This window comes from Lissotriton vulgaris, chromosome 2_1 (genome assembly GCF_964263255.1).
Source record: "Lissotriton vulgaris chromosome 2_1, aLisVul1.2, whole genome shotgun sequence".
NCBI classification, from domain to species: Eukaryota; Metazoa; Chordata; class Amphibia; order Caudata; family Salamandridae; genus Lissotriton; species Lissotriton vulgaris.
In genome coordinates, this window is record NC_141687.1 from 757,445,700 (window position 1) to 757,466,849 (window position 21,150).

Below are 21,150 nucleotides of genomic sequence, written 5' to 3' on the forward strand. Positions count from 1 at the left end.
CTAATGCAGCTCATGAAGCCGCCGTTTGAACCAGTGCGTGAAGCTGAATTACAGTTTCTGTTATGGAAGACTGCTTTGCTGTTAGCCTCACGTCAGCTAGAAGGGTCAGCGAGATTCAAGCTTTCTCAGTTGCAGAACTATTTATTCATTCCGAAGGTCTCTTCCATTTTTCATCTCAACGAACCTGTAGTGTTGACTACATTCTTTAGAGATCCTTATTCTGCAGCGGAGAGAGCCCTGCACTCCCTTAAAATTAAACGATGTTTACAATTCTACATTGAAAAAAACGAAGTCTTTTCGGAAAACAAACCAACTGTTTGTAGCCTTTTCTGGGCCTAGAAAAGGTTTAGCACTGTCCAGATCTAGTATCGATAACTTCTGCCATTTCCATATGCCATGAGAAAGCTGGAAAACCTCTGCGACCCAGAGTGCACGCTCATTCCACGAGAAAGATGGCCACTTCAGTGTCTCTGTTCGCTGCCAGACATCTGCTGAGCGGCGAAATGGAAAAATGTGCACACCTTCACTAGACACTATTGTCTGGACACTGCGTGGAAGGAGGATGTAGCAGTGGGACAAGCAGTTCTACGTCATTTATTTCAATAAGGTATTTCTCAAACGATATAATTTTATATACGTGTATAGAAGTATATATACATGCGAACATATGCATATTGATAGCCACTCTTATAAAAATTCTTTCATTGCATGTTCATTAATAGTGGATTACTTGTAGGTGTTTATAATATCCTAGTGATAAGGAGCAGAGCCTGAGAGAATAGGGGGTTCTATCCTTGAAACTCAATTTGGTATGAGTACTGCTCTTTATTCTGTTACAAGCATGTGAATCTATGAAAGATTCTATACTGGAGAACAAACTAGTTACTTACCTGTACACTATAGTTCTCCAGTGTTGATATCTATCATAGATTCACATGTGACCTGCCCGCCTCCCCGTTTCTAAGGTAGACCATTTTTATCTCTAGATATATCCTTGTCTCTCACTCGGGGCTGGAAATCTGAGGTATGATGGCTCTGCTGGGGAGTGTGATGTCAGGGCTGGCAGTTGATTGGCTGAGTTTTGGACCACAAAATGATAAGGTTTGGTTACCAAACAATGTTGTTCCTTGTGGGTTTTCTATGCAGTTTTTCTTTTCCTGCTATGGTCATTCTGTTACCGTGAGACTCCCACCATGACGACGGGGAAGATACAAGCAAGTGAATCTATGAAAGATATCAACACTCAAGAACCATAGTGTACAGGTAAGTAACTAGTGTTTTCTGGGACAAAGTACAGAAAGCACCAAGACTCTCCTGCAGGAAATTAGTCTTCACGCACAACATAAATGCAAAATTTGAAAGTTATATTCTGAGAATTGCATTTAAACACTTACTTTAGCTTTGCATGCCATTTGACCGCCATTGAGCTCTCCCCTTGGAGACAGGAGGTCCATCTTGTACCCTGTGACTGATTGGTTGTTAATTCCACCTTGTTTTTGGGAAATTTCAGCTTTGCAGTTTAAAAATCCAGTGGCACAGCTTCAGGTAGGTTACAGAGTGCAGGTTCCTGCTTCACAGTTACTAGCATCTCAGTGCAATGTATTTTGGGTGCTGTAGATTGTGGCTGCATGGTTACAACACTAGGTTGAAAAGAGCATATTCTGGGTTCTTGCATTCGGAAGACCTGATCAGTAAATTGTGGAAGATCCAGTGCCTAACTGCAAGGTTTCCAGTACAAGTGCATCAATTACATCAGCAATTTAGATTGCTGTTACTGGTCTTTCAGGAGACTAGACAGTGCTTTGTAAGTGTATGTAGGGGGTGATGGAAGAAATGTAATTTACCTTCTAATCTTAAAGCTGTTTTTCACTTGTTTTCTTGTCACTACTCTTATTCCGCCTAAATTCAATGAAGTATCAGTCTGGTTCCCTCTCACTCACCACATCAACAACCTTTTGCATGTCTCCACAGCCTCAGAGATATTTACTATTACCTGAGTGCCTTGTCACCCAAATGTAAATGGGCCCTGCTAACCTGTCATGGATACTTTGGTTTAAACAATGAATTTATAATTGTTAAATCTCTCATTAGAGTCACTACCTATTGAGTTATACTGATTTATTTTTTCCAGACCGCGATCTCATTTGTTTACATGGGGCTATGATGATCTGATAATGCTCCTGATTAAACTTCCAGCTCATTTTGAAACAAAAGAAAAAATGGCTGAAATCTGTAAACGCCATGGGTAAGCTGCACATGTTATGTTGTCTTTCAAATTACTGTGAGGTAGATTACTTTCCAGTAATAGAAAATGTACAAAGCACATTACTTTTTATTTTTCAGCAACAACATACTGTAATATTATGCTTTTTCAGATTTTAAAATGTTAGGGTATGTAATTCCAAATGCTAATCTCATGGATACAATATAATGTGTACCTAAATTGTATCAAAATGTAATCTGGAATCCGCATATGTGGCTTTAATTGTACATCAGCAAATGTGAGTCAGATGTTGTACAGCAAACTACAATCAATTATGCTCATATTCCCTTTCTAGCTGCTAAAATATTTTAAGTTTGAGTTTTCAAGTCAACAGATCAGTGCCCGCCATGTGAGCTGTTGGTGCATACAATGATAAATTCACCGTATCTATACATATTCTATAATACAGCTGTGACTTAAACTGATAGCCACTAATGGACAGATGCCTTGCTCTTCTCATGGCAAGAATGTGAAAAGCCTTGGGGAATGAGATTCAGCGGGGTATGGTAAGAAACTGACCACTAAAGCTAGAGTTTCCCCCTTGTCTATGCCAACTTCAAAACAAGGTTGCTCTTACTAGAACAGCCAAGTTAAATGTGCAGTGAACAACATCGAAATACAAAATGGAAGTGCATTTAAAATGTGTCTTAATGTGCATTAATGCGAAGGCTTTGTTAATACTTTAAGCAGATAGAAAATGGTTATAGACCACACAATATACCCCCGGACCATTTTGAACCTTAATACAGATGATTGTGTCCTTCTCCTAATTGTAGAAGCATTTTTATTTATTATTAATTTTTGTGAGGTGAATCCCTGGGGCATTGACAAATTTAATGTGCTTGTCCTTTTGGACAGATAAAATTCACAATTGTTTAAAAAGAATTATAGAAATTAATCCAAAGACTAAGGGCCAGATGTAGGTCGCCAATTACCGGTCGGTAACAGCCGATTTTGGCCGTTACCGACCGGTAATTGGGTTTTGAGATGTAGGGGGCATTTTTTTACAGAATCAGTAAATTTACCGATTCAGTAAATTTACCGATTCTGTAAAATACCGAATCGGTAATTTTACTGATTCGGTAAAACCCAGATGTAGGTAGCACTGTTTACAGTGGTACAGGCCTTCAGAATTCGGTATTTTACTACCCAATCCAATTGGGTGGTAAAATACCGAATTCAGGTGTACATGCACATCTGTTCATGTACACCTGTGCCACAGACATGCCCTTAGGGCATGTATGTGTGCCACATGTCACACAAGCCTGTACTTGGGGTGCTAGAGGGTGTCAAAGTGACACCCCCTGCACCCTTGCAGGATTCGGTATTTACCGATTCGGTAAATACCGAATCGGTATTTCCCATTGATTCCTATGGGCTTCATGGCCCATAGGAATCAATGGGCAATACCGATTCGGTATTTACCGAATCGGTAAATACCGAATCATACCAATTCGGTAATTCTAAAATTAGAATTACCTACATCTGCTCTCTTCCTATTTACTGACTCTTAAATACCGAATCGGTAAAATTCGGTATTTAGGAGTCGGTAAATAGGAATTACCTACATCTGGCCCCAAATTGCTTGGCACGGTCTGGTGTCCTTGAAAAGTTTTTATTTTGGGTTGTGTGGGGGTTAGTGGGGTTGTGCTTTCCACTCGTCGGGTAATATGCACAGATTCACTCAGAGGAGACCTGGAAAGGATTAAGCGTATATTTCAAATGCTATAGAATACAATGAGGCTAGGATGAAAGCATACTAGGTGACATAAGGGCCCAAAAAACACTATTGAATTTAAGGTCTGTAGCATGTGTGGCTGTCGGTACACATGCTCTGCACACTCCTCTCATCTAGTGTTGGGTTTGGATGTTTGCAAGTTGCTTTTCTTTAAAGAAGTGTTCCAAGTCATGAGGTATGGTGTGACTCGTCCCTTAGTTGGCAATGTACCTGGGCATCGACTTCATTGTTAGATTGCATTTCTCTGCCATCGGGTTCGTATGTGTGCCAACGGGACTCCTTGATTCAACGTCTTCTATCTGCATGCTTCAGGTACTCATGGTTTTCCCTCCACTCTTACCTCCAAGAAAGACTGTTACAGTGGGTATTGCTTCAGATCAGGTGCAGCCTGTCATTTGCAGCTGGAGGAACCACACCCCACAACTTTGTCCCAATGAGAAAAATGTCGGTAAGGTTGTGCAAAGGTCACTCTGGCAGAGACCTTTCTTATTCAGGTTAGGCAGCCACGAGCTAGACATGCATTAAATGCACAGCCTGTCTAAGGTGTACTTTGCTGGGCTGAAGATGTCACAGCTTCTGTGAGCATGACCTCATCAGCCTGGCAAAGTACCTCGAGGCCCTGCCCCTCTTGACGAGGGGGAGTGTCATTGATAGCCCTGGTGCTTGTGGGCAGGCCGAGTGTCTATCACTGTCACCTCGTCACAGAGTGGGATGTGGTCAGAAACTCTCACTGATCCCATCCCATTCTGTGATGAGGTAGGGACTGCTACCTCATCTCATTGGCTGATTTAAGGTCATCCAACAAGAGATGGTGGCAGTCCCAACCCTCCTGTGACCTCTGAGGCATCCCTTCTAGAGATCTGCAGAAGGGAAGTGTAATGTTTTTAATGTTTGGGGCATGTATGTGTTTATGCACGTATGAATATTTGGGACTGAGTGTTGTGAATGGGTGTAGATGCGTGCATGTGTGTATGTGCACGAGTGTGACAAGCTCACCCTTCTCCTTGCTAATATTACAGATCACCACTACTTCTGATATCTCTGCACTGTAATGTACTCTGGAGACAGCCATGCAATTCTTTATCCCTGACATCTGTAAAATCCATGGATAAGCTGCACATTTTATGTCATCTTGCAAAGAAATGTGCGGTAGAGAAGTCCGCAGTAATAGAAAATTTACAAAGCACATTAATTACTGCTTATTGTTCAGCCACAACATACTATAATAATGTGTTTAAGATTTTAAAATATAAGGGTATGAACTTCTAAATATTAATCTCATGGATGCAATATAATGTGTACCTAAATTGAACCAAAATGTAACGTGGAATTAGCATTTGTGGCTTTAATTGTACATGTCTCTTCCAGCAAACGTGAGTCCAATTTTGTACAGCAAACTGCAATCAATTATGTTCAAATTGCCTTGCAAACAGCAAAATATATGAAGTGTGAATCTGCAGGTCAACAGATCCGTGCCCCGCCGTGTGAGCTGTTGGTGCATACAATGATAAATTCTCTTAATTTTCTTCTCAGGTCGCGGTCAGCTCCAGGAGTTTTCTGGAAAGGTTACCTGGAGGTGCCACATTTATGACTGGCACAAGCTAGTGGGTGGGAATTAATCCTGGGCACACCCTATGTAACGAGGTAAAAGTTGTCGGGCCAACACTACCCACTTTGGATATTTTCAACATCTCAAAAGTTTTTAGCCACATAAACTTGGGCTCTGGATGTGTGTGTGGGGAGTGTACTGTGGTATTCATGGTCTCGTCCCACATCTTAAACCAAACTCCTGATTGAGTCAGCCCCTGTATCCTCAATAAACCCTGGTAGAACAAAAGTAGGATTTTCCGGCAACCAGAAAGTAGATAGACAAATATTGTGGTGACATCCTGTTTCCCTTCCAAATGTGCCTCCAGTGTTATATGTAAAACCCAGACACCAAGGTCAAGTAGGGCAAAGCAGGGCTTATTACTTCTGCACTCGCCGTGCATACCGCTACCCGAGTGTGTTGGTGTATTCGCCCGTAAGAGCGAGTCACCGGAAGTTCCCCGATCCTGGTTAGCACTCTAGTGGCTGACCGCATTCCTCTCTAAGAAATGTGGCGCGCCACAGGCAAGCCCGTCTGTGCCCTGCCGCGCTCAGCGCCAGCCATGCTGCATCTTTCAATACCCGTTGTACTTACTCCAATCAATAAATCAAAGCATTTATATAGCGCACTACTCACCCAGAGGGTCTCAAGGCGCTAGGGGAGGGGGGTCCGCTACTGCTCGAACAGCCAGGTCTTGAGTTGCTTCCTGAAGGCGAGGTGGTCCTGGGTCAGGCGGAGGTGGGTCGGGAGGGAGTTCCATGTCTTGGCGGCGAGGTAGGAGAAGGACCGTCCCCCTGTGGTGGCTCTTCGGATGCGGGGGACGGCGGCGAGGGCGTGGCCGGTCGATCGAAGCTGGCGTTTGGTAGCGTAGAAGTTGAGGCGGCTGTTGAGGTATCCTGGGCCTTGGTTGTGTAGGGCTTTGTGTGCGTGGGTGAGGAGTCGGAAGGTGATTCTCTTGTTGACCTGGAGCCAGTGCAGTTCTCTCAGGTGTCCGGAGATGTGGCTGCGACGGGGGATGTCCAGGATGAGTCGTGCTGAGGTGTTCTGGATCCGCTGGAGTCTCTTCTGGAGTTTGGCGGTGGTTCCGGCGTAGAGGGAGGTGCCGTAGCCCAGACGGCTGGTGACGAGGGCCTGGGTGACCGTCTTCCTGGTCTCGGTAGGGATCCACCAGAAGATCTTACGTAGCATGCGCAGGATGTTGAAGCACGACGAGGAGACGGCGTTGACTTGTCTGGTCATGGAGAGGGAGGAGTCCAGGATGAAGCCCAGGTTGCGTGCGTGGTCTGTTGGTTTGGGTGCGCTGCCTAGGGCGGGGGGCCACCAGGAGTCGTCCCAGGCGGAGGGTGAGGATCCCAGGATGAGGACTTCCGTCTTGTCCAAGTTCAGTTTCAGGCGGCTGTTCTTCAACCATTCGGCTACCTCTTTCATCCCTTCGTGTAGGTTGGCTCTGGCGGTGGCGGGGTCGTTGGTGAGGGAGAGGATCAGCTGGGTGTCGTCAGCGTAGGAGATGATGTTGAGGTTGTGCTGGCGTGTGATGTCTGCCAGGGGGCTCATGTAGACGTTGAAGAGGGTTGGACTGAGCGAGGAGCCTTGAGGAACGCCGCAGATGACTTCGGTGGCTTCAGATCTGAACGGAGGGAGGCGGACTCTCTGTGTCCTTCCGGCGAGGAAGGAGATGATCCACTCCAGTGCCTTCTCCTGGACTCCGACGTTGCTGAGGCGCTGTACTAGGGTACGGTGGCAGGCAGTGTCGAAGGCCGCGGAGAGGTCTTGGAGGATGAGGGCCGCTGTTTCTCTGTTGTCGAGCAGAGCTCGGATGTCATCGGTGGCTGTGATCAGGGCGGTCTCGGTGCTGTGGTTGGCCCGGAAGCCAGACTGCGAGGGGTCGAGGGCTCCGTTCGTCTCGAGGAAGGCGGCCAGCTGCTTGTTGACGGTCTTCTCGATGACTTTTGCAGGAAACGGGAGCAGCAAGATGGGGCGGTAGTTCTTGAGGTCGTGGGGTCTGCTGATGGCTTCTTGAGTAGGGCGCTGAGTTCGGCGTGCTTCCAGCTCTCCGGGAAGGTAGCGGTGTCGAAGGAGGTGTTGATGATGTCCCGCAGGTGGGGTGCGATGACAGCGTCGGGCTTGTTGAAGACGTGGTGAGGGCAGGGGTCGGTCGGAGATCCGGAGTGGATGGTGTTCATCGTACGGACGGTGTCTTCGGTGCTGATCTGAGTCCAGGCGCGGAGGGTGGTGGTGGGGAGCGGAGGTTCGGTCGCGGCGTGCATCGGTTGAGTGCTGAATCTGTTGTGTATTTTCGCGATCTTGTTGTGGAAGTAGGAGGCAAGGGAGTTGCAGAGGTCTTGCGAAGGGGTGATGTCGTTGTTTCCGGCGTTGGGGTTGGAGAGCTCTTTGACGATGTTGAAGAGTTCCTTGCTGTTGTGTGCGTTGTTGTCCAGTCGTTCCTTGAATGCGGGTTTCTTGGTGGCGTGGATGAGTTGGTGGTGCTTTCGGGTGGCGAGCTTGAGGGCAGCCATGTTGTCCGGAGTTGGGTCTCTGCGCCAGGTTCTCTCGAGGGCTCGGCAGTTCTTCTTGGAGCTCTTGAGTTCGTCGGTGAACCATGGGGCTTTCTTGCTGCCGGGTCTGCTAGGCGGGGTCCTCAGGGGGGCGAGGTCGTCTGCGCAGTCGCTGATCCACTTGGTGAGGTCGGTGGCCGCCTGGCTTGGGTTCGTTGTGCTGGTGGGAGGGTTCATGCTCAGGGAGGTCGCGAGCTGGTCGGCTGTGATCTTGTTCCAGCTTCTGCGTGCAACCTGTTGCTGGTGGTGGTGGATCGTGGTCCTTCCGAAGCTGAAGTGGACGCAGCTGTGGTCCTCCAGGGACGATCTTGTTTCAATTGGTGCACAGAGGAATATGGCATTAGAAATGAGGGTAGAGAGCGGTGGTAAAACCGCCCTCAAATGTTAAATTGCTTTAATTGTGGGCTGCTTAATGTGATGTCTCTTATTAAACATCACTCCGAGATTCATTTACTATTGGAAGTTCATAACCTGGATGTTCTATTTTTTACAGAAACCTGGACACGTGTAGAATGGGGAAGTGGAATTAGGCCAGGCCTGCCCCCTGGGTTTTAAAATATTTCATAAACCACGGGTAGGCAGGAGATGTGGGGGTGTTGGGATCTTATATAAAAAAGACCTGGAACCTCGCCTCACTGTGTGTGGAGGAAGTCTCAGGGTTTGAGGTACTCGGGTTCTCACTTACGAATAACGGGGGTGCGTTGTGCTCTGGCATACTCTGTTATAGACCTCTGGGAGGCGCTGCCCCCGCTGCCAAGAAATGATTGGCGTGATATATAATCTTTCACACTCCCATGCCAAATTAATGTTCCTTGGAGATTTTAATTTCTGGGAGAATGGTTGCCTCGACACTGCTTTTAAGAGCTGTGCCAAGCATGTGAGAATGTTAATCTTCAGCAGATAGTGCGGAGTCCCACCCATCAGGGAGGTCATGTGTTGGATCTTATATTTGCCAGGGAAAAGGATGTAGTGTGGAAAGAGATACTCCCACTTTGTTGGACAGACCATTTTTTTGTTCTTTTCTCCCTACGGCTAACTACCCCTGCTAAACAAACCTCCCGCCCAGTTAACACTTTTTGAAACTAAAAACTCCCACAGCTGCAGTGGCTTTGACACTAATAGCTCAGTGGATGAAACGTACTTGCATCTATGCAATCAGATTAACAACTCACTAGATAGGCTGGCACCGATGAGGAAAGCTAAGGGCTCTAAGAAACAGTCTGCCCCCTGGTGTAATGAGGAGCTTAGGGTGTTGAAGACCAAATGCAAACAAGCAGAGAGGAGATGGAGGAGGAAATAAAAGATGACTGATAAGGCAGCCTTGAAAATTCTATTGAATAGTTATAAAGTAATGATGGGTAAGGCGAAAGCTAAATATCTGGAAGAAACCTAACCAGCTTAAAACACTATTGAGCCTAGTTAGAGATATGTCTAATCCAGAGTGCGCAAAGAGTGAGATTCCAGCATCACAAGAACTCTGTGATGACCTGGCAGTCTTTTTTGAAGAAAAAATTAACAACATTTTAAGTGGATTAAAAGTCCCAAGTGCTTGTGAGTCGGACACTGAAGGCGATTTGATGCTATCATCAAGAGGCAGTACTCCTGAAGTAACACTTATCAGGGAATGCATGAGACCTCTGGAATCCTTCCAGGTTCCATTGCAAGAGGAATCATCATTGCAGCCAGTATCTCTTCAGGCTCCCCCTTGGACCCGCTCCCTCATAAGATGTGGAAGGTGCTCAGTAAGGAGCTTCTTCCATATCTTCGTCAAATCTGCTCACAATCTCTAACTAGTGGCACGGTACCTGAGTGCTGGAAAAAGGCAGTTGTCTCCCACTACTGAAAAAGACTACGTTGGAACCTCAGTGCCCGTCTAACTACAGACCGATTTCCTTGCTTCCCTACCTGATTAAGATCTTGTAGAAAGTAGTGAGTAAATCGCTTACTAAACATGCAGAAGAAAATAATCTCCTGGACGAGGTCCAATTTGGATATCACCCAAGACATGGTACTGAAACTGCCCTAGTGATTTTTCTAGACGACCTGCGAATGCGTGCCGACAGTGGCCAAACTGCCATTTTAGTGCTGCTGGATATGTCTGTCGCCTTTGATTCGGTCAACCATAAGATACTGATCGAGAGACTTGAGGAATGTGGCATTGTGGGCAGGGCTTTGGACTGGCTCCGGTCCTATCTTTTTATTTATTTATTATTTTTTTAAGTTTACATCTTCATTGCACATTATTCTATCAGACACAGCCAATTGCCTACAACCCGGGGGCCAGCAGCATGTTGTTATGGTCAATTATACACAGCTATTAAGCCAACAATCCCTAGGGCAGGCAGCAATTGTGCATCAATTAAAAGATACTTTATGCATAAAGAACACTGATAATGCAACCCATAATAATAAACCAAACATACTCAGCCTGTGTCATTGGAATGTTGACAGATATACCTGAATTCATGAAAGGTCGTTTGGAAGTCAATGTACGTTGAGATGTATAATCTATCCAGCGTGTAGGACTTAGACCCGTGCTCCCTGCAAACAAAACTCTACATTTTGACAGCTGCGATGTGAGCATTGCTATCTATATCCAGGGGGGACTCTGGATTGGCGTCTGCTTCTCTAGCAAGTGTATATGAGGTGTAAACTCCCCAGAAATTCTTGGGTCTACTCCTGGGAGGAAGTAATTCGCTAGAATTCTCAGTCTGTTTGCAACAGTAAAGCATGTCTTGTTATCATTGTGTCATCGTTTGCAAGGGGCCCCTAGACCAGCACATCGCAACTCGCCGCTGAGCTATGAGAAGTCCCATATCAACTAATCTACTTACTGACTTAGGCAGGGTTTTAGAGTACCCTGAAAGTGCCAGAACCGGGTCTGGGGTTAGCTCTGTACCTATCATGTTCCCCAGTTCCCGAAAAATAGACTCCCAGAATTAATACACCCCTGGGCACTGCCATGCTAGGTGGAAGAAATCCGCCAGGTGCACTCTACATCTCACACAAGCCGAGGTATCCCTTAAACCATATCTCTGTAATCTCTCTGGGGTGTAGTATACTCTATTCACATACTTGAAATGAATCAATCTGTGTCTGCTGTGGAAGGAAATGTGTTGTGTACTGTTGCAGCAATACGTCCACGTGTCATCATCAATGTTTTGTTCTAAATCTTGTTGCCAGGCCAGCCTGGCTTTAGTATATTGGTGAGCTCTGTGGGACATTGCTAATTTATATATATTAGTGACCATTTTGCGGGGTGACTTTCCTCTGATAATGTATGACAGCTCCAGCACTTCAGGCGGTTCCTGCAGTTTGTCTCCTAAAATTCCACACAATGCCCTCCTCACGCTATGAAACTGAAATCTTTGCAACATATTGCTAGAAACAAGCGGATCCTTTACCTCTTCCCAAGACTTAACTACTCCATCTTGGAATAAGTCCCCAGCCGTCCATATATTCAATGATTGTAACGCACGTACAACCTCTTTATCCCTACACAGGGCCAACCATATAGTCGATTCAATGGGCATTTCCGGGGAATATAGCAGCGCACCCGCTTGCAATTGCAACTTTATTTATTTATTTATTTAGGGTTTTTACAGAGCGCGTAGTCACCCGGGAGTATCCCAGCGCTATACCTAGTAATCAAGAGGAGAAAGAGTGCAGGAAAATTGGAGGGTTTAGGGGAAGAGAAGGGTTTTGAGCGATTTCCTGAAGCGGAGGAGGTTTGGTTCTGTTCTTAGTTTCAGAGGAAGTGTGTTCCATTGCTTCGCTGTGTGCACCGAGAAGCGGCGACCTCCTGCGCGGGCTTTTTTCACTCTGGGTACCACTATGAGGTTTTCCTGGTCCGATCGGAGTGCTCTAGTAGGTCTATAGGGGGTAATACAGTTTTTGAGGATTGGTGGGCCTTCGTTGTGGAGCAGTTTATGAGCCAGGCAGAGGGCCTTGAATACCACTCTTTCCCTGACCGGCAGCCAGTGCAGTTTCTTCAAGGCGGGTTTCGCTGATGCTCTGGCCGGGGTGTTCGTGAGCAGCCGGGCAGCGGCATTCTGGATTTTCTGTAGGATATGAAAGGTGGCTTCGGGGGCTCCCAGATAAATGGCGTTACTGTAGTCCAACCTGGACACAATCAGGTCTTGGATCAACAGTTTCCTGGAGTTAAAAGGAAGCAGGGGGAGCACTTCCCTACATGACCTAAGAAGGCCGAAACAGACGCCGGCCGTCTTCTTTGCCTGCGTTCTAAAGGTGAGATCTTTTTCTAACCATATTCCCAGGCTCTTGACCTCCGTCTTGGGGGTAGGGGGTTCACCAAGACAGGCGGGCCAGATGTTAGGGGGTAAAGAGAGCCCTTTTTGTCCCAGGAGCAGAATTTCTGTTTTTGACCCATTAAGCTTGAGGGCTGAGTCGTTCATCCATTGGTGTATTTTGGAGAGACAGCCATGTAGGTTGGAGGGTTCTTGCTTGGGGTGAGATAGAGTTACCACCAGCTGTGTATCATCAGAATAACTGATGATAGTCACTCCAAAAGGGGTGACCACCTCCTCCAGTGGGGCCATGTATACGTTAAATAACGTGGGGCTTAGTGACGAGCCCTTGGGCACACCACATTTTCCCAGACTTGGAAGGAACGTTGGCAGAGAAATGATGAGAGCCATTTCAGAGCTTTGTCCTTCACTCCAATGTTTCCCAGGCGTTGAGTTAAGACCTGGTGGCTGACAGTATCGAAGGCCGCACTGAGGTCCAGGAGGATCACTGCCACTGATCCTCCTGTGTCAAGAATGTCTCTGGCCTTCTCCACTGCTGCAAGGAGTGCGGTGTCAGTGCCCTGACCTGGTCGGAAGCCCGTTTGGGAGTTCTTGAGCAGGTGGTTAGTTTCCAAGAACTGTGACAGTTTTTTGTTTAGTAGTTTCTCATTGACCTTACCAATCCATGGGAGGAGGGAGATCGGTCTATAGTTTGATAGGTCCTCAGGGTCTAGGGAAGGTTTCTTGAGAAGTCCTTTAACGACTGCCGCTTTCCAGCTAGGAGGGACTTCACCTTGGGATAAGGAGGTGTTAATCAGAGCGGTCAGCGGGGGCACTATGGTGTGGGTGACTTTTTTGAGGAACCGTATGGGCACTGGGTCATGCCATGCATGTTGAGTCGAATTGACGGAGTCCAAAATCCCTGTCCTACGATCCGGGAGATCATAAATCGTGGCCGGAAGAGGGAGAGGGTCTGCAAAAAGTTTCTCCATGCAGAGAAACGGTGTATCAAGAGATCCATGCATCCAGTAGTAAGCAAATTTAAATCTGGCGTGCCCAACCCCCAAATAATACGGTAGTGTTACTATCCGCCAGTTCACCCTTGTTTGCTTGCCGGCCCATGGCAATTTTACCAATAGCGTGGTGACTCTCTGAAAGAAAGAACAGGGTAGCATTATAGGTATGTTTGTGAAGAGGAACAAAAAACGAGGCAGGACCACCATCGCCATAATTGAGATTTTACCCAATAAAGAAAAAGGTAACCTAATCCAAGTGTCAACGTCATCCTCCAGTCTGCTGACTGTGGTGCCGTAATTTTCTCTATACACTATCTCCGAGTCCGTATGAAAGTAAACACCAAGATATCTTATCGCTTCAGCGGACCATTGCAGTGGATAGTCCGGCTCAAATGGTATGGTGGCCGGGGTGAGCGGGAAGATTATGGATTTTGACCAATTAACTCGTAGGTTCGATAGTGCCCGAATTGCACCACCTCCCTAAGGACCGGAGAAAGATTGTTTTTTGGTTCGTGGACATATAATAATGTGTCATCCGCGTAGGTAGACACAATAATCTAATAGATTGGGAAGCAAATGCCTCGATGGCTATTGTTCTCCCTTAATGCTCACGTGAGAGGTTCAGCTACCAAGGCGTATAAAATTGGAGACAATGGGCACCCCTGCCTCGTACCTCTAGTTATCGGGATAGTGTCAGTCACTAGGTTGCCTATTTTGATACGAGCCGAGGGGGAATTATAAAGCACTCCAATCAGTTGGAGGAAGACTGGGCCCAGTCCCACCCTAGTTAAAGCGTGCCGTATGAAAGGCCATTCGACAGAATCGAATGCCTTCTCCGTGTCGAGGAAAACCGTAACTGCTGCAGTGTCCGGGTTGGTATGTTGTATGGCATCTAACACCGTACGGAGATTGTATGTAAGGTTCCTGTCTGGAGTAAACTCCGCCTTTTCTGGGGCAACTAAGTGGCGCCAGTGGCACTAGCCGATTAGTGAGTATCTTAGCAAATAACTTGGTATCCACATTAAGCAGGAAAAGCGGATGATGTGATCCACATTTGTCCAAAGGTTTACCCGGTTTGGGGATAGTAACAATTAATGCTTCCCTCATTGTTGGCGTCATTGTGCCCGACACACACATGTCGTCAAAAAGCGTTGAGATGTGTGGAAGTAATAAATCAAGAAAGCTTCTATAAAAACCCACTGTGAGGCCGTCCGCTCCCGGCTTTCATACTAGCCAGGGCCAATACAATCTCATCCTTTTCTATAGGTCGCATGAGAAACTCCCGGTGAGTGTTAGTGAGAAACGGTAATTGAATATGCTCGAGATAGGAAAGAATTTCATCCTTCGAACCAGACGACCGAGACAAATACAATTCTGCGTAAAAATGTCTAAACCTATCTGCTATCACCACCTCCTCCGTCAAAATCTCACCATCCACCGACTTAAGTTCAGTGATCTGCATTCTACTTCGCTTGACTTTCAATATACATGCTAATACAGAACCCGGCCTGTCCCTTTCACGTATACTCGGGCCGTGGCATATTTGCCCAGATTTTTAATTTCACTATCAGCAGCATCCTGATATTCACCCTGTAGGTCTTTGATTTCCCGCAAAGTCGACTCCTCATTACACACCTGCTGATGCTGTTCCAAGGCGCCTATTTTTCTCTTGAGGTCAGCCAGCCTCTGTCTAATAGATAGCAGTACACACAAGTGTTTTGCCATGGCTACTCCCCGGATGTAGACCTTAAAGGTTTCCCAGATAACTTGAAAACTATCCACGGATCCCACATTTGTAATGAAAAAGGTTTCAATAGCGTCGGCCATGTCTTCTTTAAAGACGGGGTCCAGCAATGAGTAGGGTGGAAACCGCCAAGTGAATGGTGGAACCGTATTCTTAGGCACGTCAAGTACCAGCAACAGTGGAGAATGATCCAATAGTGTACGAGGAGTATCAAGCATTCAAGAATACGTTCCATAAGAGGGAAGGGTATGAGCCAATAATCTATACGAGTGTGTAAATTATGATAAGCTGAAAAATATGTGAAGCCACCTCTATCCAGGCTTCTCGTTCTCCAGACATCGCACAGATTCATGCCTAATATCGCGCTTTCCAGTGCCCTGGCTGCCGCAGATGGTCGCTTTGCCTGTCCCCCCGATCTATCCAGTTTCCTGATTAGATTAACACCCCCATACCCCCACCCTCCAAAGATAGCACGAGTCCGAATACCTATATACAATACTAGCTAGGGCATTAAAAAACTCTGGGCAGTCGTAATTTGGGCCATAAACATTTACTACAATGAGATCAACTCCTTTCCCTTGACACTTGAAGATCACAAAGCGGCCATTGCTATCGGAGTGTAATTGTACCATTGAAACAGCTGACCTGGGGTTAACCCATGTTAGCACCCCCCTTGCATGTGTAGTGAACCCTGATGTGTTAATGTTGCCTAACAGTCCTCTACTTCGCAGCAACGCGCGATTAGCGGCAGATGTGTTTACTGTATCACGGCGATATTAATATTGTGCTTGTTAAGATAATTCAACACTTTGCACAGCTTCCGGTAATCCTCGAGCCCACGTACATTCCAGGTAAGTGCGGTCAGGGATTCTAAAGTCTCTACCATGTGGGCATCACTGTATCCCGTTGTCATGTGTAGTGGAGCATACCTTGCATTCCGTATATGAAACACTCATCTGATCCATATGGACGCCAGACTTCGTACAACTGAAACATCAACAGTTTCCCCATCTGTATCTTCCAAAATCAAACACGTCATCATAGTCCCCTCTTTTCCCTTTTGCCGGAAAAAACAAAAAAAACATACTTATCATTTAGGAGTGCTCTGCTCTGTTAGTCCTGATCCTCAAGGAACCCCTAGATGCCTCGGCCTGTAGGTGTCGCTCCGGGCTATGAGGTCGCTCCTCAACCCAGTCTTTTAAGGCTTTTTGTAAGGCTTTTGGATCCGTGAAGGTGTGGGATCATCCTTGCCTGTTGACCGAAGCTTCACAGGATACAGCATAGCATAATCTACTCCCTGTTGCGGAGTTGTTTTTTCATGGGGACAAATTGGCGTTGGGCTTCCTGCACTCTAATAGTAAAATCTGGGCGCATCGATATCTTAGAGCTCTCGCCAGTCTCAGAGCAACATTCCTGTCTCTATAGTTGAGCAATTTTGCGATTATCGGGCAAGGTGGCGCTCCTGGGGCAGGCATGGCCCAAGGGAACGGTATGCTCTCTCAACTACAAACATGGCAGAAAAAAACCCCTGGCCCGGCAGCTTAACCAACAGGTTCTCAATAAATTGTTCCATGTTGCCAGTCGGTGTAGATTCCTGCAGGCCAGTTATTCTGAGGTTGCATCGGCTTTTACCTGCTTCCAAGTCTTCTGTTTTGTCTTGGAGGATACGTATGACTTTTCCCAGTTGTTTATGCTCTGTGTCCAATGTTGTATGCGCTTCCTCCGCCTCCGTAAGTCTCCGCTTGGACATGTCCAAGCATTCAGCATGTGTGTCCAAGCGCTCAGCCATTCTATCCATACAATAGGAGAGGGCGTCCATTTTTGTACCCAAAGAGGCGATTACGTTTTAGAGGCTTTTTTTCCATAGCCACCAGCATCTGGGCTAGGGTCCTCCGGTGCAGGGCTAGCCTACCTCCTTTTTGTTCCTTCTGTATAGGCGTCATGCGATTTCGATCGCTTCTGCTCGAATGAGAGCTTGGACTGATCTCGGTTTACTTAACCCATGTTGGCTCTCAGCGGTGCATCTTCGAGCAGGGCTCTCCAGCCCACCAGACCCCAGGCCTTTCATTCCAGTTGTCAGGCTACAACCCGGGGGCGCCTCCTCGTTAACCAAACCCTGCCGCTGGCCGCCCTACACCAAAGCTTTACCCTCTGCCGGGTGATACCAGCAGCTAGCATCCCTCTGCTCTCATCAGCTGGTGGGGCTTTGTTTCAGGGCACCAGGCAGCTCCTAGATGCGGTACAGCTAGGGGCTTGCAATCAGGTGGCGTCTCAGCTCCAGAACTCCAATCATACTGCAGCTGTACAGGTCAGTGCTGTTCTAAAGTCACACTGCCCAGCAATTTTTCAGCGCCTCCTGACTCCGGACTGCATTAGGCTGAACCTGACTTCAACAACCCACTCCTAGGGACTGGAGTGAGGAATGGCAGCAAACCCTGCCTCATTGAGGTATTCTTCTCCTTCTCTATCCAGGCACCCCAGAGCAGGACTCGTACTCCGGCGCAGCCAATCTCGGCGGCCAGACCATCACAGTATGTCCTGTAGTGGTCCCCTTCGTCCTAACACTGCAGGACTTTACTTGTCAGTGTCTCCCTCAATCACTTACCCCCGAGCCAAAACAAGCAGGGTTCATATGGTGCAGTACCTCTCTGCAACTGTGCCTGGAAGAGGTGTGGCGCAGCGGCCAGAGCGACTGACACCGGACGCTGGGGATCACGGTTCGATCCCCGGCATCGGTGGCAGGGGTCTGCCCAGCACCATTTGACTCTAGGCAATAGCTTGCTTAATCTTCCCGACGCCCCCCAGCGCCGGGAAACCTACGGGTAGCTGTGCGCTTAAAAAATACAGGATTAGTATTATGCACACCACACACACAGAGCAAGATGTTGGTTCCAGCGGAGGGGGCCGGGGGCAAGACTCCTGTCTGCCCGAGCCTGCTCCTGAGTTCCGCCCTGAGCTCCCACCTCTGGCCTAACTCCCTGTTGGTTCTGAGTATTAAACCAAACACCGGGGTCAGTGAGGTAGGAGCTCGTCAATGCGCAACGCCTGTGCCGTCCCGCTGGAGATCGGACGGCCGATCATGGTGTTCTGCTCCTCCCCAGCACCTCCCTCCTTACTTGCTCGGGGGTAGCGGTGTGTCTCTCAGGGGTCCAGTGCTCAGTGTTGGGGGAGCAAAGCCAAGCTGATTCCTCGCGGGCGATATATGTCGAACATCAAGGGATCCCGCAGCGTCTCGTTGGCAAGCTGCCCCTGTCTTTGCGTCACACCACAGTGCGGGGATTCTGGCATAGCGATGCGGGCAAAGTCAGGGTCGCCTAACTTCGCTTTTCCCAGGCGGTTTTTGACCAGAGGAAGATCCTCGGATTCCCGGCCTGCTCCGACGTTCAGTCCTCGGACTGCACAACATAGGGCGCTGAGAGACTGCCGGATAACTGCTGAATGGTGCTGCGATGCGACAGAGCTGAGGGCACAAGCGGCCATCTTCTTCGCGAGCAAGCTCCGCCCCTGTCCTATCTTTTAGATAGACAACAGGCAGTGACCTTGAGGCCCTTCCTTTCTCAGAGTAGGTTAGTAAAACACGGGGTTCCGCAGGGCTCTGGGATCAGCCCAATTCTTTTTAATTTTTACCCACGCCCACTTATCTCGCTTATAAAATCCTATGTTATTGAGGTTGTAAATTATGCGGACGATACCCAACTTGTTTTTTCCCTTGAGGGCAATGATGCAGTTCCTTTGGAGAAATTCCATAGCTGCATGCGAGAAACAGCAGGCTGGCTTAGGGATAACTCATTGCAATTTAATGGGGACAAGACTTAAATACTTTGCTTCTCTGCAAATAAAATCCTTTGTCTCTTGCCAGCAGACTTCTGGCCAAGTTCTGCTAAAAACCCTCAACTACCTGTTAAAAGTCTGCAATTTAGGACTACTGCTTGACAGTAATCTGCAATTGCACTCGCAAGTAGATAAAACTGTGAGCACCTGTCTTTCTCTGCTTCAAGCGCTAAGAAAGATACTCCCTTTTCTACCGGTCTCAGCTAGACCGCAAGTTGTAAGGAGTATTATCCTGAGCAGATTAGATTACTGCAATGCCCTTCTCCTAGGAGCCCCAGCATCTCTGCTAAAAAAGCTGCAAAGGATACAGACTATTGCAGCCAAACTTGCATTGAACAGACAACGTAGAGCATCGTCCTCGATTGCCTTGAAAGTTCTCCATTGGCTGCCCATTGTACAGCAAGTCCAGTTTAAGGCACTCTGTATCGTCTATAGGGCAGCACATTTAATGGGGCCTAAGACTCTACAGAGGAAATTTTGATGGTACTCCCCGCTCGGTAGTCAGCATGGCTTCCGATCAGGGCATTCCACCGAGACAGCGCTAGTTATGGCAACTGAGGAGATTCAGAGACAGATGGATGGGGGGGGGAGCGATCCTCCCTGACCTATCAGCAGCATTCGACACCGTGAATCACACAGTGTTGGTGCAAAGGCTGAAGGCAGTGAGGATTGGGGAGGCGGCTCTGTCCCTCCTCTCCTCTTTCCTAGAAGATAGGGAGCAAACTCTACACTGGAAAAGTCTGCAATCAGAAACCTTCCATCTGCCTTGTGGAGTCCCACAGAATTTGTCACTGTCACCGACTCTCTTTAGTATCTATGTGACCCCTCTCGCCAGTCTCATTAGACAGCATGGGTTCCCGTTTGTGTCATATGCCGACGATACCCAAATCATCATTTCGGTATCAAAACAGGTGGAGCAGGTAGCCGCTAGATTCCATGCGTGTCTGAGTCACATCATGAGCTGGATGAGTAATAATTACTTGAAGATCAATACAGATAAGACAGAGTTCATGGAGTTTGGTGGCGAACCGTCCCTGTGGAATGGCACCTGGTGGCTGGCAGAGGCGGGTATGTGCCCAACACATCCATTAAAGTAAAACACCTGGGGACCATCTTTGACTGTCAACTGGGTTTTTCTGTGAAGATTAACCATGTAACCTCCACTTGCTTCTATATCTTGAAGCTATTGTGGAAGGTGTTCCCTTTTATTTCACAAGAGCTAGGAAAAACTGTGGCGGTCCTATCCCAATTAGATTGCTGCAATGCTCTTTACGTGTTTAGTGATCAGGCACAGAAGATCAAACTGCAGTCCATACAAAACGCGGCCACAGAAATACTCCTAAATATTCCAAAAGGTCACCCCACTTCTGCGGCTATCAGATCATTACACTGGCTTCCCATACAGCAATGCATGAAGTTTAGGATCCATTGCCTTGTACATAGGACGCTCTAGGGTGAAGGGGAGACTGATCTGCGAAGAATCTTTCAGGGGTATACTCCCACTAGAAGTCTCTGGTCGACAAATTCCAGCCTCATTTGCACTACTGAAGTTCACAGAGCTAGGTTGGGGGTGTGGGGGGTTGTCATGGTGTGCAGCTAGGCTGTGGAACCAACTACCCATGATAATTAGACTTCAACCAAGCTTGACAGTTTTTAGGAAGCAAATAAAAACATGGTTACTTCCGGCATCCTAACTGTTTAGCTTAAACACTCTTAGATCTCTTCTCTCACTTTAGTGCCAAGACGTCTCTGCATTTGAGCGCTGTATAAACTTAAATCCTATCCTATCCTATCCTATACCCTGTAAGAAACCTATGCTTCTCTACAGCTAGCGTGCTATATGTCTCACATGTCAAGAAAGTTCGACTGGGGGGCAGATAATTTAGTTTTGCAGCCTCCTGACTTTGGAACACTGCCAATAGAGCTTAGACAAATGGATACACTGTCGTGCTTTAGGAAGAAATTGAAAATAAAACTTTTTCCCAGAGCTTAATTCTAGCTCTATTCTCATGCCCAGTTACTTGCCGTGTTTTTGGTAATCTCAGCGTCAGGAAACCCGTTGGGTGGCAGTCGCGCTATATAAGTATTCCCTTACATTACATTACAGGGCTTATCAGCAACCGGGCAGTGGATGTAAAAGAATTGTCTTGCCTTTCTGTTCTCTACCT

General features: G+C 47.2%; 1 protein-coding gene across 1 annotated transcript in view; it reads left to right on the forward strand.

Moving 5' to 3' along the window:
- Positions 1–21,150, forward strand: part of HPS5 (HPS5 biogenesis of lysosomal organelles complex 2 subunit 2) — a 607,584-nt gene that overhangs the window by 523,305 nt on the left and 63,129 nt on the right. Inside the window, exon 20 of the mRNA XM_086956066.1 lies at positions 2,132–2,245. Within this exon, the coding sequence (XP_086812192.1) occupies positions 2,132–2,245 (114 nt within the window). The remainder of the gene's footprint in view (positions 1–2,131; positions 2,246–21,150) is intronic.